Here is an 18,843-nt window from a genome sequence, read left to right on the forward strand (position 1 = left end):
GTCATCAGGATCTGGTCTCTCTCTCTGTCTGGCTCTTTCTCAGGCACATATAGCGATACAATGGCCACTGCATTTCTAGCCTCTCATCCTCCCAGGTTCAAGTCCAATGGGAAAGAAATATCTTCCTTTGATCGGGCGCAGTGCCTCACGCTTGTAATCCCAAAACTTTGGGAGGCCGAGACGGGCAGATCACGAGGTCAGGAGATAGAGACCATCCTGGCTAACACGGTGAAACCCCATCTCTACTAAAAATACAAAAAATTAGCAGGGCATGTGGTGGGCGCCTGTAGTCCCAGCTACTCAGGAGGCTGAGGCAGGAGAATGGCGCAAACCCGGGAGGCGGAGCTTGCAGTGAGCCGAGATCGCGCCCCTGCACTCCAGCTTGGGCGACAGAGCAAAACTCCGTCTCAAAAAAATAAAAATAAAAATAAAATATCTTCCTTCAACAGCTGAATATGTTACTGGAAGTTTGGAGAATCATTGGTAGATGGCAAAAACAAAAGATGTTCCTTACATTTTGTGAACTGTGTAAGAGATCTTGGAGGGTGGGGGGTGAAGACAGGTGGGTACAAACGTACAGTCAGATAGAAGAAATAAGTTCTAGTGTTTGATAACACAGTAGGGTGACTATAGTCAACAACAATATATTGTGTATTTCCAATTAGCTAGAAGATTTGAAATGCCCCCAACACAAAGAAAATGACAAATGTTTAAGGTGATGGATGTCCTAAACACGCTGTCTTGATCGTTACACATTCTATGCATGTATTAATATATCACATGTACCTCTTAAATATGTACAAACATTATATATCTAAACCCTAGCACTTTAGGTAGTTATTTACATAGACGAGTAAAGAAAAGGCTGGCCCCCAAATAAGACTTGTGCTGTCTCCAGATGGGGACATTTCAGGAATCAGTGAGAAGATAGGAAGACACAAAACCACTGAGATTACATCACAAGGGTGATTTCCAGGGCCTGTCTCCTCGCTCCAGAGAGCTTGGGAGCTGAACTAGCTCTATTTTACGTATTGTCAGGAGCTTTTCCAAACCACCATCTCATGTAGTCATCATAGAAATCTGGGAGGTAGGCCAGGTGTGGTGGCTCTCGCTGTAATCCCAGCACTTTGGGAGGCTGAGGCAGGTGGATCTCTTGAGGTCAGGAGTTCGAGACCAGACTGACCATATGGTGAAACCCCATCTCTACTAAATACAAAAATTAGCCAGGTGTGGTGGCACACACCTGTAATCCCAGCTACTCAGGAGGCTGAGGCATGAGAATTGCTTGAACCCAGGAGGCAGAGGTTGCAGTGAGCCCAGATCATGCCACTGCACTCCAGCCTGGGTGACAGAGCGAGACTCTGTCTCAAAAAAAGAAAAAAAGAAAAGAAAAAAAATTCTGTGAGGCAACCTGGGCAACATAGGGAGACGTTGTCTCCACAAAAATACTTTAAAAATTAGCCTAGTGTGGTGGTACATGCCTGTAGTCCCAGCTACTCAGGACACTGAGGCAGGAGGATCGCTTGAGCCCAGGAGTTTGAGACTTCAGTGAGATATGATCAGGGCCACTGCATTCCAGTCTGGGTGACACAGAGAGACCCTGTCTCCAAAAGAAAAAAAAAGAAAAAGATAGCACAGTGGATCTACAAAAAGTACACACACATACACACACATACACACACAAAATTAGCCAGGTTTGGTGGCACACACCTATGATCCTAGCTACTAGCTATTCAGGAGGCTGAGGCGGGAGGATTGCTTGAGCCCAGGAAGTTGAGGCTGCAATGAGCTGTGATTGTGCCAATGCACTCCAGCCTGGGCAACAGAGTGAGGCCCTGTCTAAAAAGAAAAAAAAAGAAAAAGAAATCTGTGAGGCAAGTATTGTTACCTCAGTTTTACAGATGAGAAAAACTGAAGTCGAAAGATTAGACATTTATCCCAAGTTAAACAGCTGGGGAAAAATGAAACCAGGATTCTAGCCAATTCAAGCCACTGTAAGCCAATATGACATCCATCCACCATGTTTCTCATACCCATCTTGGCTCCACTGAAACACTGAATTTGCTTAAATACTTTGCATTTAGGAAGGGAGGTATCAACTTAGAGAAAGACAAGGGTTTAGGAAGAGAAGGGAAAGTCAAGTGTCACCTGAGGCATTTTGTGAATGAGTTATGTCATTAATTTAATAACAAGGTATTATTGGTTTGCTTCTAGGTATACTGTGGTCTCACTAGCCAAGGGCAGCTAATAGCTGTAAAACAGGTGGCTTTGGATACCTCTGATAAATTAGCTACTGAAAAGGAATACCAGAAACTACAGGAAGAAGTAGATTTGCTCAAAGCACTGAAACATGTCAACATTGTGGCCTATTTGGGGACATGCTTGCAAGAGAACACTGTGAGCATTTTCATGGAGTTTGTCCCTGGTGGCTCAATCTCTAGTATTATAAACCGTTTTGGGCCATTGCCTGAGATGGTGTTCTGTAAATATACGAAACAAATTCTGCAAGGTGTTGCTTATCTCCATGAGAACTGTGTTGTACATCGCGATATAAAAGGAAATAATGTTATGCTCATGCCAACTGGAATAATAAAGCTGATTGACTTTGGCTGTGCCAAGCGTTTGGCCTGGGCAGGTTTAAATGGCACCCACAGTGACATGCTTAAGTCCATGCATGGGACTCCATATTGGATGGCCCCAGAAGTCATCAATGAGTCTGGCTATGGAAGGAAATCAGATATCTGGAGCATCGGTTGTACTGTGTTTGAGATGGCTACAGGGAAGCCTCCACTGGCTTCCATGGACAGGATGGCTGCCATGTTTTACATCGGAGCACACCGAGGGCTGATGCCTCCTTTACCAGACCACTTCTCAGAAAATGCAGCAGACTTTGTGCGCATGTGCCTGACCAGGTAAGAAACTGAAAGCAAGAGGAAGAAGACAAATGCCCAGAGATTCCAAGTGGCTGACATTTCCCTTGCAATTTATGGCCCATTAAAAGCTTCGTTTTGGTTATGAAGTCAAGTAGACAGTGATTTTGTGCTGAAAGTAATCATAATCAGTCATATTGGGTAATTGTATTCATTGTTTTATCAGGGTATAGGAGGCAATGCTTCAAGTAGAAAGTGCCTCCGTTAAATGTCTTATTAAGTTCTGTTAATACTTGCCCAAATCAATGGGTTTGCAAAATGTGTTAAAGATCTGCTTATTTGCCAATGAGACATCTTCCTAGGAACTGGCTAGGGTGAAATGACATCACCTCGCATTTAAAGTGAGGGGAAACATTTGGGGCCAAATAAACAAATGTCTAATTGGAGTTGAAATCTCCAAGTTCAATGTCAAGTTGGGGAATATTTGGTGAATCAGAAAAGCCTTAGAAAATTGCCTGTTTTCCCCTTCATTATCTTCTCTCATATCTATGGAATTAAATTCTGGGTAAAATGTTAGAACTGTAACTGTAATGTAATGGAGACGAACTAGTGCTGTGATTTTCAAATTTTTAGCCAGGTACTCTCTGCTCATATGAAATCTTAAATCAAAGAATGAAATAAAAGCAGAGAGATGACTCTAGTTAAAGTGTGTACCCATGGGGTGGGAAAGAGTTAAGGAGTAGGGCTGTGGGTGCTGGAGTCCACTCTAGGATATTGCACAGCAGCCCCGAACCCACCTACCTAGCAAGGCTCAGCTTTAGTTGGAGGACAAGAAAGGCCTGAGACTCAAAGTCAATTTCCTGTCTTTCAAGGAAGTGTGCCTTCTTATCCCTCGATGAAAAACTCCAGTGTCCCATCTTTTAGCAAGCACATATGGCAACCCCCAACACCCAAGGGCTTCATTTTGCCTTTCTGAATGAATCTTAGAATCTACAGGTCTCCCTCTCTGCCAATGAATTTGCCCGTTTTTAAGTCTCTCTCTCTCTCTCCCAGCACGTGTGTATCAGTCCGTCCTGGCTGATTTCAGGATGATTACATGGGCCAGGGCAGGAATGCCACTCCAGGGGTATAGTTTTTGGCATTGCTAGATGCAGAGACCCCTTAGGTTTCCAGTGTGGATTTTGTGGACAAAGCCCCAGTCACCGAGCTGCCCACCCTCTCCCCAAAAAAACAAACTGCATAAATGTGTTGGAATATCATATAGACCAGTACTAGCTTTAGAGATTTGTGTTAACTCTTAAAACTATTGTAGTTGCTTTGTTCTGAATTTAACAATTACCTATATTATTGACTCACAGCTAGAAACCACTTGTTATTCTCATTTTCTTTCAAGTTGTGATTAAACACACACACACACACAAAGCGCTCTAAAGAGAAATGGTGGAATCTTCTTGTATGGCTCTCCTTTTGAACCATTGCTTCATAAACTAAGCAATGTACAATTCACACCACTAATAATGAATTAACAGGGTTACTGTGAAGGTTAAGTGAAATGGTGCATGTAAATTGCTTAGCAGAGTGTGGGGCACAAAATTAGGAGTTTATAGTTAATGATCATTAGGAAGAATACTAACATAACTTACCTAATTAGAGTCATATACAAGTATATAATTACCTTCTAAAATTCTATGGCAAAGACCCTGAGGTATATTGATATCTCACCTGATATCAATAACAATACTCCTTGGAGATATGGATGGCCAGAAAATAAAGGGCGAGGCACTCTTAAAGATTCAGAAATAGAGGTAATCAGACATAGACTAGGAAAAGTCTAAATAAAACAGAAATGAACTTGGGGAAGCTGCGAGAAATAAGCATGGAGCGGGTACTCCTAGGGACAGACCAAGTTCTGGGAGGTCAGGCCAAGGAGTTTAGCTTTGTTGCAATAGGCAGTGAGGAGCAGGGGGCTGCAAAAGATTTGGGGTAGAAAAGACCATAAAGAAAATGGTCTGTGGGAGGGCAGGTCAGATGGCAATGTATTGAAAGGCCTGGGATGGATGCTGCTTGAGACTAGAAGGCTCTGCAGAAATCTAGAGCTTGGATGCTGATGGTGGTAAAGTAAAGTGGGATTGTAAAGGATTCCAGAAAATTTCAGAGAAAAGGTGAATCAAGACTTGGTAATGGAGCAGGATGATAGGATTTCATGTTTTTGAGTGTGGATAATGGGAGAAATCACAGTTGTGAGAGAAGAACAGGGGAGGCAGCTAAACCCTTCCCACCCCATATAAGGAGACATTTGAAGCTATGAAATTACAGCTCAAGAAAGCAATTAAGATTGGAAGGACACGTTTAAAAATCATTATAACAGCCAGGTGCGGTGGCCCATGCCTGTAATCCCTGCACTTAGGAAGGCTGAGATGGGCGGATCACGAGGTCAGGAGATCGAGACCATCCTGGCTAACACAATGAAACCCCGTCTCCACTAAAAATACAAAAAAATTAGCCGGGCGTGGTGGCGGCGCCTGTAGTCCCAGCTACTCGGGAGGCTGAGGCAGGAGAATGGCGGGAACCCGGGAGGCGGAGCTTGCAGTGAGCCGAGATCGCGCCACTGCACTCCAGCCTGGGCGACAGAGCGAGACTCCGCCTCAAAAAAAAAAAAAAAAAAAAAAAAAAAAAAAAAAAAAAAAAAAATCATTATAACAGCCAGGTGCGGTGGCCCATGCCTGTAATCCCTGCACTTAGGAAGGCTGAGATGGGCGGATTGCTTGAGTCCAGGAGTTCGAGATGGAGACCAACCTGGGCAACATGGCGAAACCCCATCTTTTCAAAAAAATACAAAAATTAGCCAGGCATGGTGGTGTGTGCCTGTAGTCCCAGCTACTCAAGAGGCTGAGTTGAGAGGATGAGAGGATCCCTTGACCCCTGGAAGTTGAGGCTGCAGTGGGCTGAGATGGCGCCACTGCACTCCAGCCTAAGGGACAGAGCGAGACCCTGTCTAAAAAAAAAAAAAAAAAAATCATTATAAGGTTGATTGCTACAGTCATAAAAAAATGTAGGGCTGAGGAAAATATTTTGAAAATGCTCACAGTGGAAGCTAACAGAAATGCATGGCATCAAGTCTAGCACATAACTGGAGAAGGGAAGGGAGGAAGGGAAGGGAGTTGCCCCAAGGTGTAAGAAGAAACAAGAGGACAGAGGGTCCCATAAGTCTAAGCAGAGGTAGTTTCAGGTAGGAGGGAGTAGTGAATATTTCAAATGCTACAGAAATGACAAAAAGGATGAGCTCATTAAATTTGGTTAATTTCAAGAAATTTCAAGAGGGCAATTTCTATAGAGGAATGGGCCAAATGGTTAAGAATACTGGAGGGAAGTCACCGAGTTTAGCCCTGTTAGAGACATTTGGCAGCAGTTTTTAAAATGGGATGGACCAGGCGCAGTGGTTCACGCTTGTAATCCCAGCACTTTGGGAGGCTGAGGCAGAATAACTAATTGAGCCCAGGAGTTTGAGATCAGCCTGGGCAACATAGGGAGACCTTATTTCTACAAAAAATTTAAAAATTAGCCAGACACGGTGGCTCACGCCTGTAATCCCAGCACTTTGGGAGGCCGAGGTGGGTGGATCACGAGGTCAGGAGATCAAGACCATCCTGGCTAACACAGTGAAACCCCATCTCCACTAAAAATACAAAAAATTATCCAGGCGTGGTAGCGGGTGCCTGCAGTCCCAGCTACTCGGGAGGCTGAGGCAGGAAAATGGTGTGAACCCGGGAGGCAGAGCTTGCAGTGAGCCGAGATTACTCCACTGCACTCCAGCCTGGGCAACAGAGCAAGGTTCCGTCTCAAAAAAAAAGAAAAAGAAAAAAATTAAAAATTAGCAAGTCATGGTGGCGTACACCTGTAGTTCCAGAGACTCAGAAGGCTGAGGTGGGAGGATCACTTGCGCCTGGAAGGTTGAGACCACAGTGAGCCGTGATCATGCCACTGCACTCCAGCTTGGGCAACAGAATGAGATCCTGTCTCAAAAAAAAAAAAGTGGGTGGGGGAGCGGTAATAGCTAGAAATGGTATCCAGTTTAAGGAAAGGATTTTAAAGGAGAGAGATTTCTGCATATTTTAAAGGCAGGAGAAAGGACTTCCCCATGGGGAAAGGATTTTTTTGTTTGTTTGTTTTTCGAGACGGAGTCTTGCTCTGCTACCCAGGCTGGAGTGCAGTGGTGTGATCTTGGCTCACTGCAACCTCCATCCATGGGTTCAAGCAATTCTCCTGCCTCAGCCTCCCGAGTAGCTGGGATTACAGGCGCCCGCCACCACGGCCAGCTAATGTTTTTGTTTTTTTAGTAGAGACAGGGTTTCACCATGTTGGCCAGGCTGGTCTTGAACTCCTGATCTCCTGATCCACCCGCCTTATCCTCCCAAAGTGCTGGGATTACAGGTGTGAGCCACTGTGCCTTGCTGGAGTTTTTTTTTTTTTTTTAACTTTAGAAATGACACAAAATATAATACTTTTACACAATATAAAATACTTTTAAGAGTATTTATTTTCCATTTTCAACTGGAAAATGATCTGTTGGCCATTGTGCTTTCAAAAGTATTAAAAGAGGAGGGGCTTCAAGATGGCTGACTAGAGGCATCTGGCACTTACTTCCTCCACAAAGAACTGAAATAGCAAGTAGATAACCACATTTCAAATACAGCATCTGAGAGAGAACATGGATTTCAACAGAGAAGTGACAGGAAACACCTGAGACATGGAATAAAAGGGAAGGAAGGCAGTCAGTTTGGTTGAGATTGGCTGAGAGCCCAGAGAGGCTCCCCAGTGTTGGGAAAGGGTGAGAGATCCCCAGTGGTCCACATTCTCACAGTGAACTCCTGTAATCCTAGCCATGGGAGAACCCTTTAGTCCTTGCAGACACTGAGACTAGAATATGGAGCTGCCTGGAAACCTGCTCCAGAGAGGGAGCTCACACCAAGTCCCATGCATCCCTGAGTCCTAAGCAGCTACAGCATGGCATCATTTTGAGAGTCCGGTCCCCACCAGACTCCATCCTGCCCTGGGGTCCAACAGCCCCTGCAACTCCATATCCTTGGAACCCTACTTACATCTTCTTGTGTTTACCCGGAGGGCTGCAGCAGTGTGATGCCAGTTGTGCCCAGTGGAGTGGCCAGATCCCCAGCATTGTAGCACACATGGTGTCCTGCACCCCAGAAACAACAGTGCAGTGCACCAGGGAGGTTGCTCCTGGGACAAAGGGAGCCAAAGCATGTGCTCCCCAGAGCCTAAGAACGGCCTACCTGAGGTGGCTATAACAGATAGCAACTCCACCCTTGCCAGCAGCAGGGCTGCCACACACATGCTCTGAGGACAGGCTCTGCTGCTGTCCACTGCAGCCTCTGCTTAGGCTGAAGTGTGTGCCACTGGCAGCGACCCCAGCTGCTTCGGCAACAGGGTTGCAGCACATTTGCATGTGCCCTGAGGACTGGCTTTCTTGGCTGCAGCTACTGCCACCACCAGAAGCCAAACTGTGAGCTCCCTGGAACCTGAAAGCCACCTGCCTGAAGCTGCTGCCACGGACAGCAGCTCTGCTCCCACCAGTAGCAGGGGCTATAGCACACTTGCACGTGCCCTAATGACAGGCTCCCCTTGCCCACCACCACTGGAGCTGCAGCCACCCAATCATCATGCCAGGGCCCTAGGGATCACCCCACCCTGCCCGCCACTGCTGACACCTGAGTGTACCACTGGAGGGCCTGAGGAAAGGTCAAACAAGCCTGGCCCAGCACCCCTGCCAGTGTCTGAGCACATTGCCTGGGGCCTGGGGATTCTCTGCCCTATCAATGCTGGTATCTGTACATTCCTCCTGAGGGCTCAAGGACTGGCCCATCCAGTCCATTGCAGCCACTATTAACACCAGTGCCAGGCCGGGCGCGGTGGCTCAAGCCTGTAATCCCAGCACTTTGGGAGGCCGAGACGGGCGGATCACGAGGTCAGGAGATCAAGACCATCCTGGCGAACACGGTGAAACCCCGTCTCTACTAAAAAGTACAAAAAAACTAGCCGGGCGAGGTGGCGGGCGCCTGTAGTCCCAGCTACTCGGGAGGCTGAGGCAGGAGAATGGCGTGAACCCAGGAGGCGGAGCTTGCAGTGAGCCAAGATCCAGCCATTGCACTCCAGCCTGGGTGACAGAGCAAGACTCCGTCTCAAAAAACAAAAAACAAAAAACACCAGTGCCTGCTGCTATTGAGCCCAAGCGTTATCCCAGTACCACTATTGCCATTGCCCATGCCATGCATACTGCCCAGGAGTCTAAGGACCTATCCACCTACCCAGCACACCAATACCACTACCAGGACCTGAGCAAGCCTTGGAAGTCCAAGAATTGGCCCATTTGAACCCATTAACACTAGTGCCCACGTATGCCACCCAGGGCCCAAGGATGGGCATGCTTGACACACCACCACTACCACTCAGGCTAGAGGACTGGTCCACCTGGCATGCCAATCCCCAGTAAAACCTCACCACAGACTCCACTAACAATCACAGACTAAGCCACTGAGGAAATCACAGACACCACTGGTGCTGTTTACAGATGAAGAAATTATACCAAGACCACACTGCTGCATATATCCAGAATCAAGGCTAAAGCATCCTACCCAATCAACACCATAGATACATCTTCAGGAAAAAGTCTTCCCCTATGAAAGCCAATCCAGAAAATTAAAATAAATGACTGTTACACCACATGTGCAAATTCATTCAAGAGCTTCAACAATAGACTACATCAAGCAGGAGAAAGAATCTCAGGACTTGAATACGGATCTTTTGAAATAACCCATTCAGACAAAAATAAAGAAAAAAAAAGGAGTGAACAAAGCCTACATGACACGTGGGAAACTACAGATTGACCAAATAGACAATTTTGGTTGTTCCAGAAGGTGAAGAGAAGACTAAAGGTATAAAAAATCTATTTAAAGACAGACTAGTTGAGAATTTCCCAGGTCTAGCAAGAGATTTAGACATCCAGATACAGGAAGCTAAGAGATCCACAAATAGATACAACCTAGAAAGATCTTCTCCATGGTACATTATAGTCAAACTATCAAAAGTCAAAGACAAAGAGAAAATTCTAAGAACAGCAAAAGAAAAGCATCTAGTAACATATAAAAGAATCCCCATGAGACTAACAGTGGATTTATCAGCAGAAACCTTACAGGCCAGGAGAGAATGGGATGATATAGTAAAAGTTTTAGGCCAGGCATGGTGGCTCATGCCTGTAATCCCAGCACTTTGGAAGGCCGAGGCGGGTGGATCACCTGAGGTCAGGAGTTTGAAACCAGCCTGACCAACATGGAGAAACCCCATCTCCACTAAAAATACAAAATTACTCAGGTGTGGTGGCACATGCCTGTAATCCCAGCTACTCAGGAAGCTGAGACAGGAGAATTGCTTGAACCTGGGAGGCAGAGGTTGCAGTGAGCTGAGTTTGTGCCATTGCACTCTAGTCTGGGCAGCAAGAGCAACACTCCGTCTCAAAAAAAAAAAAAAAAAAAAAAAAAGTTTTGAGGGCCGGGCGCGGTGGCTCACGCCTGTAATCCCAGCACTTTGGGAGGCCGAGACGGGCGGATCACAAGGTCAGGAGATCGAGACCATCCCTGGCTAACACGGTGAAACCCCGTCTCTACTAAAAGTACAAAAAAAACTAGCCGGGCGAGGTGGCGGGCGCCTGTAGTCCAGCTACTCGGGAGGCTGAGGTTGGAGAATGGCGTAAACCCAGGAGGCGGAGCTTGTAGTGAGCCGAGTTCACGCCACTGCACCCCAGCCTGGGTGACAGAGCAAAGACTCCGTCTCAAAAAAAAAAAAAAAAAAAAAAAAAGTTTTGAAAGGGATAAAAACAAAAACAAAACTGTCAGCCAAGAATGTTATACTCAGCAAAGTTATCCTTCAAAAATGGAGAAAGCCTTTCACAGACATGCAAAAACTGAGAGACTTCATCACCATTAGTGGCTCTACAAGAAATGCTTAAGAAAGTCCTACACCCGGAGCTGGGCACGGTGGCTCACGCCTGTAATCCCAGCACTTTAGGAGGCCAAGGCAGGCAGATCATGTGAGGTCAGGAGTTCGAGACAAGCCTCAACACGGAGAAACCCCGTCTCTACTAAAAATACAAAATTAGCCAGGTGTGGTGGTGCATGCCTGTAATCCCAGCTACTTGGGAGGCTGAGGCAGGAGAATTGCTTGAACCTGGGAGGCAGAGGTTGCGATGAGCTGAGATTGTGCCATTGCACTCTAGCCTGGGCAACAAGAACGAAACTCTGTCTCAAAAAAAATAAATAAATAAAAGAAAGTCCTACACCTGGAAGGCCGAGGCTGGTGGATCACCTAAGGTCAGTAGTTTGAGACCAGTCTGACCAACATGGAGAAACCCCATCTCCACTAAAAATACAAAATTACCCAGGTGTGGTGGCACATGCCTGTAATCCCAGCTACTCAGGAGGCTGAGACAGGAGAATTGCTTGAACCTGGGAGGCAGAGGTTGCAGTGAGCTGATGATAGATATGAATCTATCTATCTATCAATCATATCTATCATCATGAAAACATATGAAAGTGTAAAACTCACTGGTAGAGCAAACCACACAAAAGAGGTAGAGAAAGGATTCAAATGTTAATGCTACAGAAAACCACCAAACCACAATGATAAATAATGAGAGAGAAAGAAACAATCAAACAAACAAACAAACAAACAAACAAAAAGCCAACTAGAAAACAATCAACAAAATGACAGGAATAAGTCATCACATATCAATAATAACCTTGAACCTAAATGGATTAAAATTTCCAATTAAAATGGTTAAATAGATTAAAAGTGACCCAAAAATATGCTGCCTTCAAGAAACTCACTTTACCTGTAAAGACACATATAGACTGAAAGTGAAAGGATGGAAAAAGGATGGAAAAAGATAGTTCATGCAAATAGAAACCAATAGAGAGCATGAGTAGCTATATTCATATCTGATAAAACACTCTTTATGTCAAAAACAGTAAAAAGAGACAAAGTCACTATATAATGATAAAGAGATAAATTCAGTCAGAGGATGTAACATTTCTGATGCAACCTACACCAGAGCACCCAGGTATATAAAGCAAATATTATTAGATCTAAAGAGAGATAGACTCTAATACAATCATAGATGGGGACTTTTAACACCCCACTCTCAACATTAAACAGGTCATCTAAACAAAAAATCCATAGAGAAACACTGGATTTAAACTGCACTTTAAGCCAAACAGACACAACAGATACCTACAGAATATTTTCTCAAACAACTACAGAATAAATGTTCCCATGTAAAACATGGAACATTTTCCAGGATAGGCCATATGTTAGGCTGCAAAAAAGTTTCAACAAATTTTTAAAAATCAAAATCATAACAAGTATTCTTTCAGCCACAATGGAATAAAACTAGAAATCAATCACAAGAGGAACTTTGGAAACTGTACAAATACATGGAAACTAAACAACATGTTCCTGAATGGCTATTGGGGCAAGAAAGAAATTAAGAAGAAAATTTAAAAATTTCTCAAAACAAATGAAAATCAAAACACAACATACCCAAATCTACGTGACATAGTAAAAGCAGTGCTAAGAGGGAAGTTTATAGCAATAAAAGCCTACATAAAAAAATGTATGAAGATTGGCTTGGCATGGTGGCTTACACCTGTAATCCCAACACTGTGGGAGGTCAAGGTGGGAGGATCACTTGAAGCCAAGGGTTCAAGACCAGCCTGAGCAGCAAAGTGAGACCTTGTCTCAAAAAGAAAAAATTAGCTGGGTCACTTGGGAGGCTGGGGTGGGAGGATTGCTTGACCCAAGAGTTTGAGACTGCAGTGAGCCATAATCTCACCACTGCATTCCAGCTGGGGTGACAGAGCAAGACCCTTTCTTTTAAAAATGTATAAAAATTTAAATAAATAATTAAGGAAACAGAAGAAAAAGAGAACAAGCCAAATCCCAAATTAGTAGAAAAAAAGAAATAAAAATCAGATTACGTTAAGTGAAATAAACCAGGCTCAGAAAGATAAACATTGCATGTCCTCACTTATTTGTGGGATCTAAAAATAAAAACAATTAAATTCATTAACATAGAGAGTAGAAGGATGGTTACCAGAGGCTGGGAATGATAGTAGGAGGATAGGGGTAGGGCAGATAGGGATGGTTAATGGATTAAAAAAAAAAAAGAGTTAGAAAGCTTGAATAAGCCAGGCACCAGTGGCTCATGCCTGTAATCCCAGCACTTTGGGAGGCCGAGGCAGGCAGATCATGAGGTCAGGAGATCGAGACCATCCTGGCTAACATGGTGAAACCCCATCTCTACTAAGAATACAAAAAATTAGCCGGGCATGGTGGCGGGCACCTGTGGGCCCAGCTACTCAGGAGGCTGAGGCAGGAGAATGGCGTGAACCTGGGAGGCAGAGCTTGCAGTGAGCCAAGATCGTGCCATTGCACTCTGTCACTCTGGGCGACAGAAACTCCACCTTAAAAAAAAAAAAAAAAAAGAAAGAAAGCTTGAACAAGACCTACCATTTGATAGCACATCAGGGAGACAGTAGTCATTAATAACTTAATTGTACATTTAAAAATAATTCAAAGAGTGTAATTGGATTGTTTGTAACACAAAGGATAAATACTTGAGAGGATAGATACCCCATTCTCCATGATGTGATTATTTGACATTGCATGCCCGTATCAAAACATCTCATGTACCCCATAAATATATACACCTACTATGTACCCACAAAAATTAAAAATAAAAAAATTTTAAATTAATAGAAAAATAATAAAGGTCAGAGTAGCATTAACGAAATACAGAAAAAAAAGGATGAGTTAAATGAGAAGTTGGTTAAAAAATAAAATGAAATCAGTAAACTGCTAGCCAGACTAACCAAGAAAAAAAGAGATGACCCAAATAAAAATCAGAAACAAAAAAGGAGACATAACAACTAATACTACAGAAATGAAAAAACCCAGCAGAGAACATTATGAACAAGTATAAGCTAACAAACTGGAAAACCTAGAGGAAATGGATAAATTCCTTGACACATACAAGATTGAGTCAGGAAGAAACAGAGAACCTGAACAGACCAATATTGAACAATAAGATTGAATCAGTAATAAAATATCTCCTAACAAAGAAAAACCCAGGACTGGATGGCTTCATTGCCATATTCTACCAAACTCATAAAGAAGAACTAACACCAGTTATCCTCCAACTATTCCAAAAAATTGAGAAGGAAGGAATTCTCCCTAACTCATTCTATGAAGCTGGCATTACCCTGATACCAAAACTAGACAAGGATGCGAAAACCACAAAAAAAGAAAACCATAGGCCAATATCCTTGATGAACACAGATACAAAATTCCTGAACAAAATACTAACCCAACAGCATATCAAAAAGATAATACACCATAATCAAGTGAGTTTTATACTAGTGATGCAGGGATGGTTTAACATGCACAAAACAATAAACATGATACATCACATTAACAGAATGAAGGACAAAAACAATATGACCATCTCAATAGAAACAGAAAAGGCATTTTCTAAATCCAACATCCCCTCGTGATAAAAACTATCAACAAACTAGGCATAGAAAGAACATACCTCAATATAATAGGCCATATATGACAAACCCACAGCTAACAACATACAGAATGCAGTAAAGGTGAAAGTCTTTCTTCTTAGAACTGGAACAAGAGAAGGATGCCCACTTTCACCACTCCTATTCAACATAGTATTGGAAGTTCTAGCCAGAGTGATTAGGCAAGAGAAACAATAAAAGGCATTCAGGCTGGGCGTGGTAGCTCATGCCTGTAATCCCAGCATTTTGCAGGGCTGAGGCAGGCAGATCACGAGGTCAAGAGATAGAGACCATCCTGGCTAACACAGTGAAACCCCATCTCTACTAAAAACATAAAAAATTAGCCGGGTGTGGTGCCGGGAGCCTGTAGTTCCAGCTACTCAGGAGGCTGAGGCAGGAGAATGGCGTGAACCCGGGAGGTGGAGCTTGCAGTGAGCTGAGATTGTGCCATTGCACTCCAGCCTGGGTGACAGAGCGAGACTCCATCTCAAAAAAAAAAAAATTAAAAAATAAAAAAATAAATAAATAAAAGGCATTCAAACTGGAAAAGAGAAAGTCAAACTGTGCCTCTTTGCAGGTGACGTGATCTTATATCTAGAAAAACTTAACGACTCCACCAAAAACTCTTAGATCAATTCAGTAAAGTTGCAGGATAGAAAATTAACATACAAAAATCTGTAGTGTTTCTATATACCAGTGAAGTAGCTGAAAAAGAAATCAAGAAGGCAATCCCATTTAAAATGGCTACAAAAAGAAAATAAAATACCTGGGAACAAATGTAACCAAGGAGGTGAAAGATCTCTACAAGGAAAACTACAGAACATTGATGAAATAAACTACAAAACATTGATAAAAAAAATTGAAGACACAAACGAATGCTCATGGGTCACATGAATCAATATTGTTAAAATGGTCATACTAACCAAAGTCATCTATGGATTCAATAAAACCTCTATCAAAATACCAATGTAATTTTTCACAGAAATATATAAAAAACAGTCCTAAAATTTGTGTGGAACCAAAAAGGAGCTGAAAGAGCCAAAGCAATACTGAGCAAAAAGAACAAAGCGGGAGGCATCACACTATGTCACTTCAAAATATACACAAAATATATACAAAATATATTACAAGTCTATAGTAACCAAAACAGCATGGTATTGGTATAAAAACAGACACATAAACTAATAGAACAGAGCAGAGAACCCAGAAATAAGTCCCATATGTAAACCAACTTATTTTTGACAAAGGGACCAAGAACATATACCAGGGAATTGACACCCCCCTCTTCAATATATGGTGCATATTTATATGCAGATGAATGAAGTTAGACCCCTATCTCACCATATACAAAAATCAACTCAAAATTGATTAAGTACCTAAACATAAGACTCAAAACTATAAAACAACTCGAAGAAAACACAGGGAAACACTCCAGGGTATTGGTCTGTATAGAAGCTCTTTAATATATAGTTCAATTTGTCTATTTTTGGTTTTGTCACCTGTGCTTTTAAGGCAAAAGAAATCACAGAGTGAAGAGACAACCTGTTGAATGGGAGAAAATATTTGCAAAATGTTCATCCAATAAGAAACATATCTCAAAAGAAGACACAAATAGCTGACAGGTATATGAAGAAATGCTCAACATCACTAATCAACAAGGAAATGCAAATTAAAACCAGCAAGAGATACCATCTTATCCCAGTTAAAAATGGCTACTATTAAAAACACACAAAAATAACAGATGCTAGCAAGAATGTATAGATAAGGGAACTCATGTACTGTTGGGTGTGAATATAAATTAATACAGCCATTATGGAAAACAATATGGAGATTTCTCAAAAACAAAACAAAAAAAAAACAAAGAAAAAAAAAACTAAAAATAGAACTACCTGCCGTATGATCCAGCAATCCTCCTACTGAGTATTTATCCAAAGGAAAGAAAATCATTATCTCTAAGGGATACCTGCATCCTCACGCTCATTGCAGCAGTATTCACAATAACAAAGGTATGGACCCACCTAAGTGTCCCTCAACAGATGAATGGATAAAGAAAACTTAGTATATATATACAACAGAATGCTACTCAGCCATAAAAAAAATGAAATCTTATAATTTTCAGCAACATAGATGGAACTGGAGTTCATTTTCTTAAGTAAAATATGCCAGGCCCAGCAAGACAAATATCACATGTTCTCACTCTTATGTGGGAGCTACGAAAGTAGATCTCATGGAGATAGAAAGTAAAATGATAGTCATCAGAGGCTGGGAAGGGTGTGTATGTGGTGGGGCAGGGAGGATAAGAGAGGTTGGTTAATGGGTACAAAATTAGATAGAAGGAATGAATTCCAGTGTTTGATAACAGAGCAGGATGACTAATTAACAACAATGTATTCTGTATTTCAAACAGCTAGAAAAGCAGACTCGAAATGTTCCTGACATATAGAAATGATAAATACTCATTATATATCAATAAAGAAAGTGCTTGCACAATGGTGGAGGGTAGGGGAAGTTACCTGTTTGTTAAAGCCTTAATAAATATTTATGTATCTGAAAAAAATATATCAAGAGATAGCTAATTTAACCAAAAGAATGCCTCTGGAATAGGCCATTGAAGCTAATTATTTCATTAGCTCATTGGTTCATTAACTGGCTCATTAACTGATACCTTTCTAACATCTTTTGAATTTCTTGAAGTAAAAAATTATGCCACAATAGTACTGAACAACTGTCTCCCTCTATCTTATGTTAATCCAGGAGTGCCCGAAATGGGATTATTTCAATTAATCACCAAAGCATATTTGAATATCTATTTTAAAAAGTCTTTTCAATTCTGGATTTTAATGCTTCTAAATTTTAAAAGTAAATGTAAGTGTGAATTTTATTAGACTCCAAACAAATTGAACAAAAGTACAATGGGAAACTAGGGCCTAGTTTTCAATCACAATAGCTACCACTATTCGAACAAGTACCATGCTGTTGTTTAAAAGTTGTATATATATTATTCAATTCTCCCAATGAATTAGGTATTAGTGTTATCCCCATCTTACTGATGAGGAGGGTTTTAGTCACTTGCTTAAGGTCACACAGCTAAAAATTGGAGACTGGACTCAACCCAAGTCTGTTTGACTATCATAAGTTGTATTTCCATCTTTAAAGTCTGCATTTAAGTAGATCTCATTGGCAGTCTCATTACTGGGTGCTGCTGTTTCTAATGTGTTTTTCCCTTCTTAGGGACCAGCATGAGCGACCTTCTGCTCTCCAGCTCCTGAAGCACTCCTTCTTGGAGAGAAGTCACTGAACATACATCAAGAGTTTCTTTCCAGTTCCACTGCAGATGCTCCCTTATTGCTTAATTGTGGGGACGATGGCTAAGCGATCTTTGTTTCCCTACTGAAAATTCAGTCTAACGCAGTTTAACTAGATCCTATGGAGTCGCTAAATGGAAGCTTCAGTTACATATTAGCCTCCTCAAGTGTCAGACATGATTACTTATAGTATCAGAAAAAAGTTTCTTAATAACAACAAAAAACATATTTCAGTGTTTACAGTTTTGATTGTCCAGGAACTACATTCTCTATTGCTTTACATGACATTTCCTTTTATTTTTGGCCTGTCCTGTCAATTTTTTAATGATGTTAGTTTAAAATAAATTGTAAAAACAACTTATATTTTCTTGCTCGGTGAGTAAAGACGCTTACTTAATTCGTCCAAAGCAGACTAAAGGCAGGAAGGTAAGTTAAAGAGATTCTAGATTCTGTACTTTGGCAGCAATCTTAGCCTTAAAGATTCTAGGAGGTTCAAGGCCTAATAGGAGGAGGTGAGGGCCTCGGCATTTCATTATCAGAGGGCCCCTAAACTCCTCAGATGTCTCCAAGAAATTGTGCTAGTTAAGGTGGCATCATAAATCTTGGGCTCTGTTTCTCTGTAATTTATTTGTAGTGATTTGAAGTTTTTGTTTGTTTGTTTGTTTGAGATGGAGTCTTGCTCTGTTGCCCAGGCTGGAGTGCAGTGGCATGATCTCTGCTCACTGCAAGCTCCGCCTCCCGGGTTCATACCATTCTCCTGCCTCAGCCTCTGGAGTAGCTGGGACTACAGGCGCCCGCCACCACACCTGGCTAATTGTTTTGTATTTTTAGTAGAGACGGTTTCATCGTGTTAGCCAGGACGGTCTTGATCTTCTAACCTCGTGTTCCGCCTGCCTTGGCCTCCCAAAGTGCTGGGATTATAGGCGTGAGCCACCGCGCCCAGCGATTTGAAGTTTTTATCTATTTGCAGTGAATCAGGTCATTTCCATATGCAGAACTAGCTAAGCCTAAACCAGTTGGTAGGACAAAAGC

At 42.3% G+C, this 18,843-nt stretch overlaps 2 protein-coding genes across 2 annotated transcripts in view; one reads left to right on the forward strand and one right to left on the reverse strand.

Moving 5' to 3' along the window:
- Positions 1 to 18,171, forward strand: part of MAP3K19 (mitogen-activated protein kinase kinase kinase 19) — a 61,573-nt gene extending 43,402 nt beyond the window's left edge. Inside the window, exons 9-10 of the mRNA XM_050751015.1 lie at positions 2,215 to 2,912; positions 17,738 to 18,171. Of these exons, the coding sequence (XP_050606972.1) occupies positions 2,215 to 2,912; positions 17,738 to 17,804 (765 nt within the window). The 3' untranslated portion in view covers positions 17,805 to 18,171. The remainder of the gene's footprint in view (positions 1 to 2,214; positions 2,913 to 17,737) is intronic.
- The window catches only part of RAB3GAP1 (RAB3 GTPase activating protein catalytic subunit 1), a 1,043,110-nt gene that overhangs the window by 198,133 nt on the left and 826,134 nt on the right, over positions 1 to 18,843 (reverse strand). The window lies entirely within an intron of this gene.

This window comes from Macaca thibetana, chromosome 12 (assembly GCF_024542745.1).
Source record: "Macaca thibetana thibetana isolate TM-01 chromosome 12, ASM2454274v1, whole genome shotgun sequence".
Classification (NCBI taxonomy): domain Eukaryota; kingdom Metazoa; phylum Chordata; class Mammalia; order Primates; family Cercopithecidae; genus Macaca; species Macaca thibetana.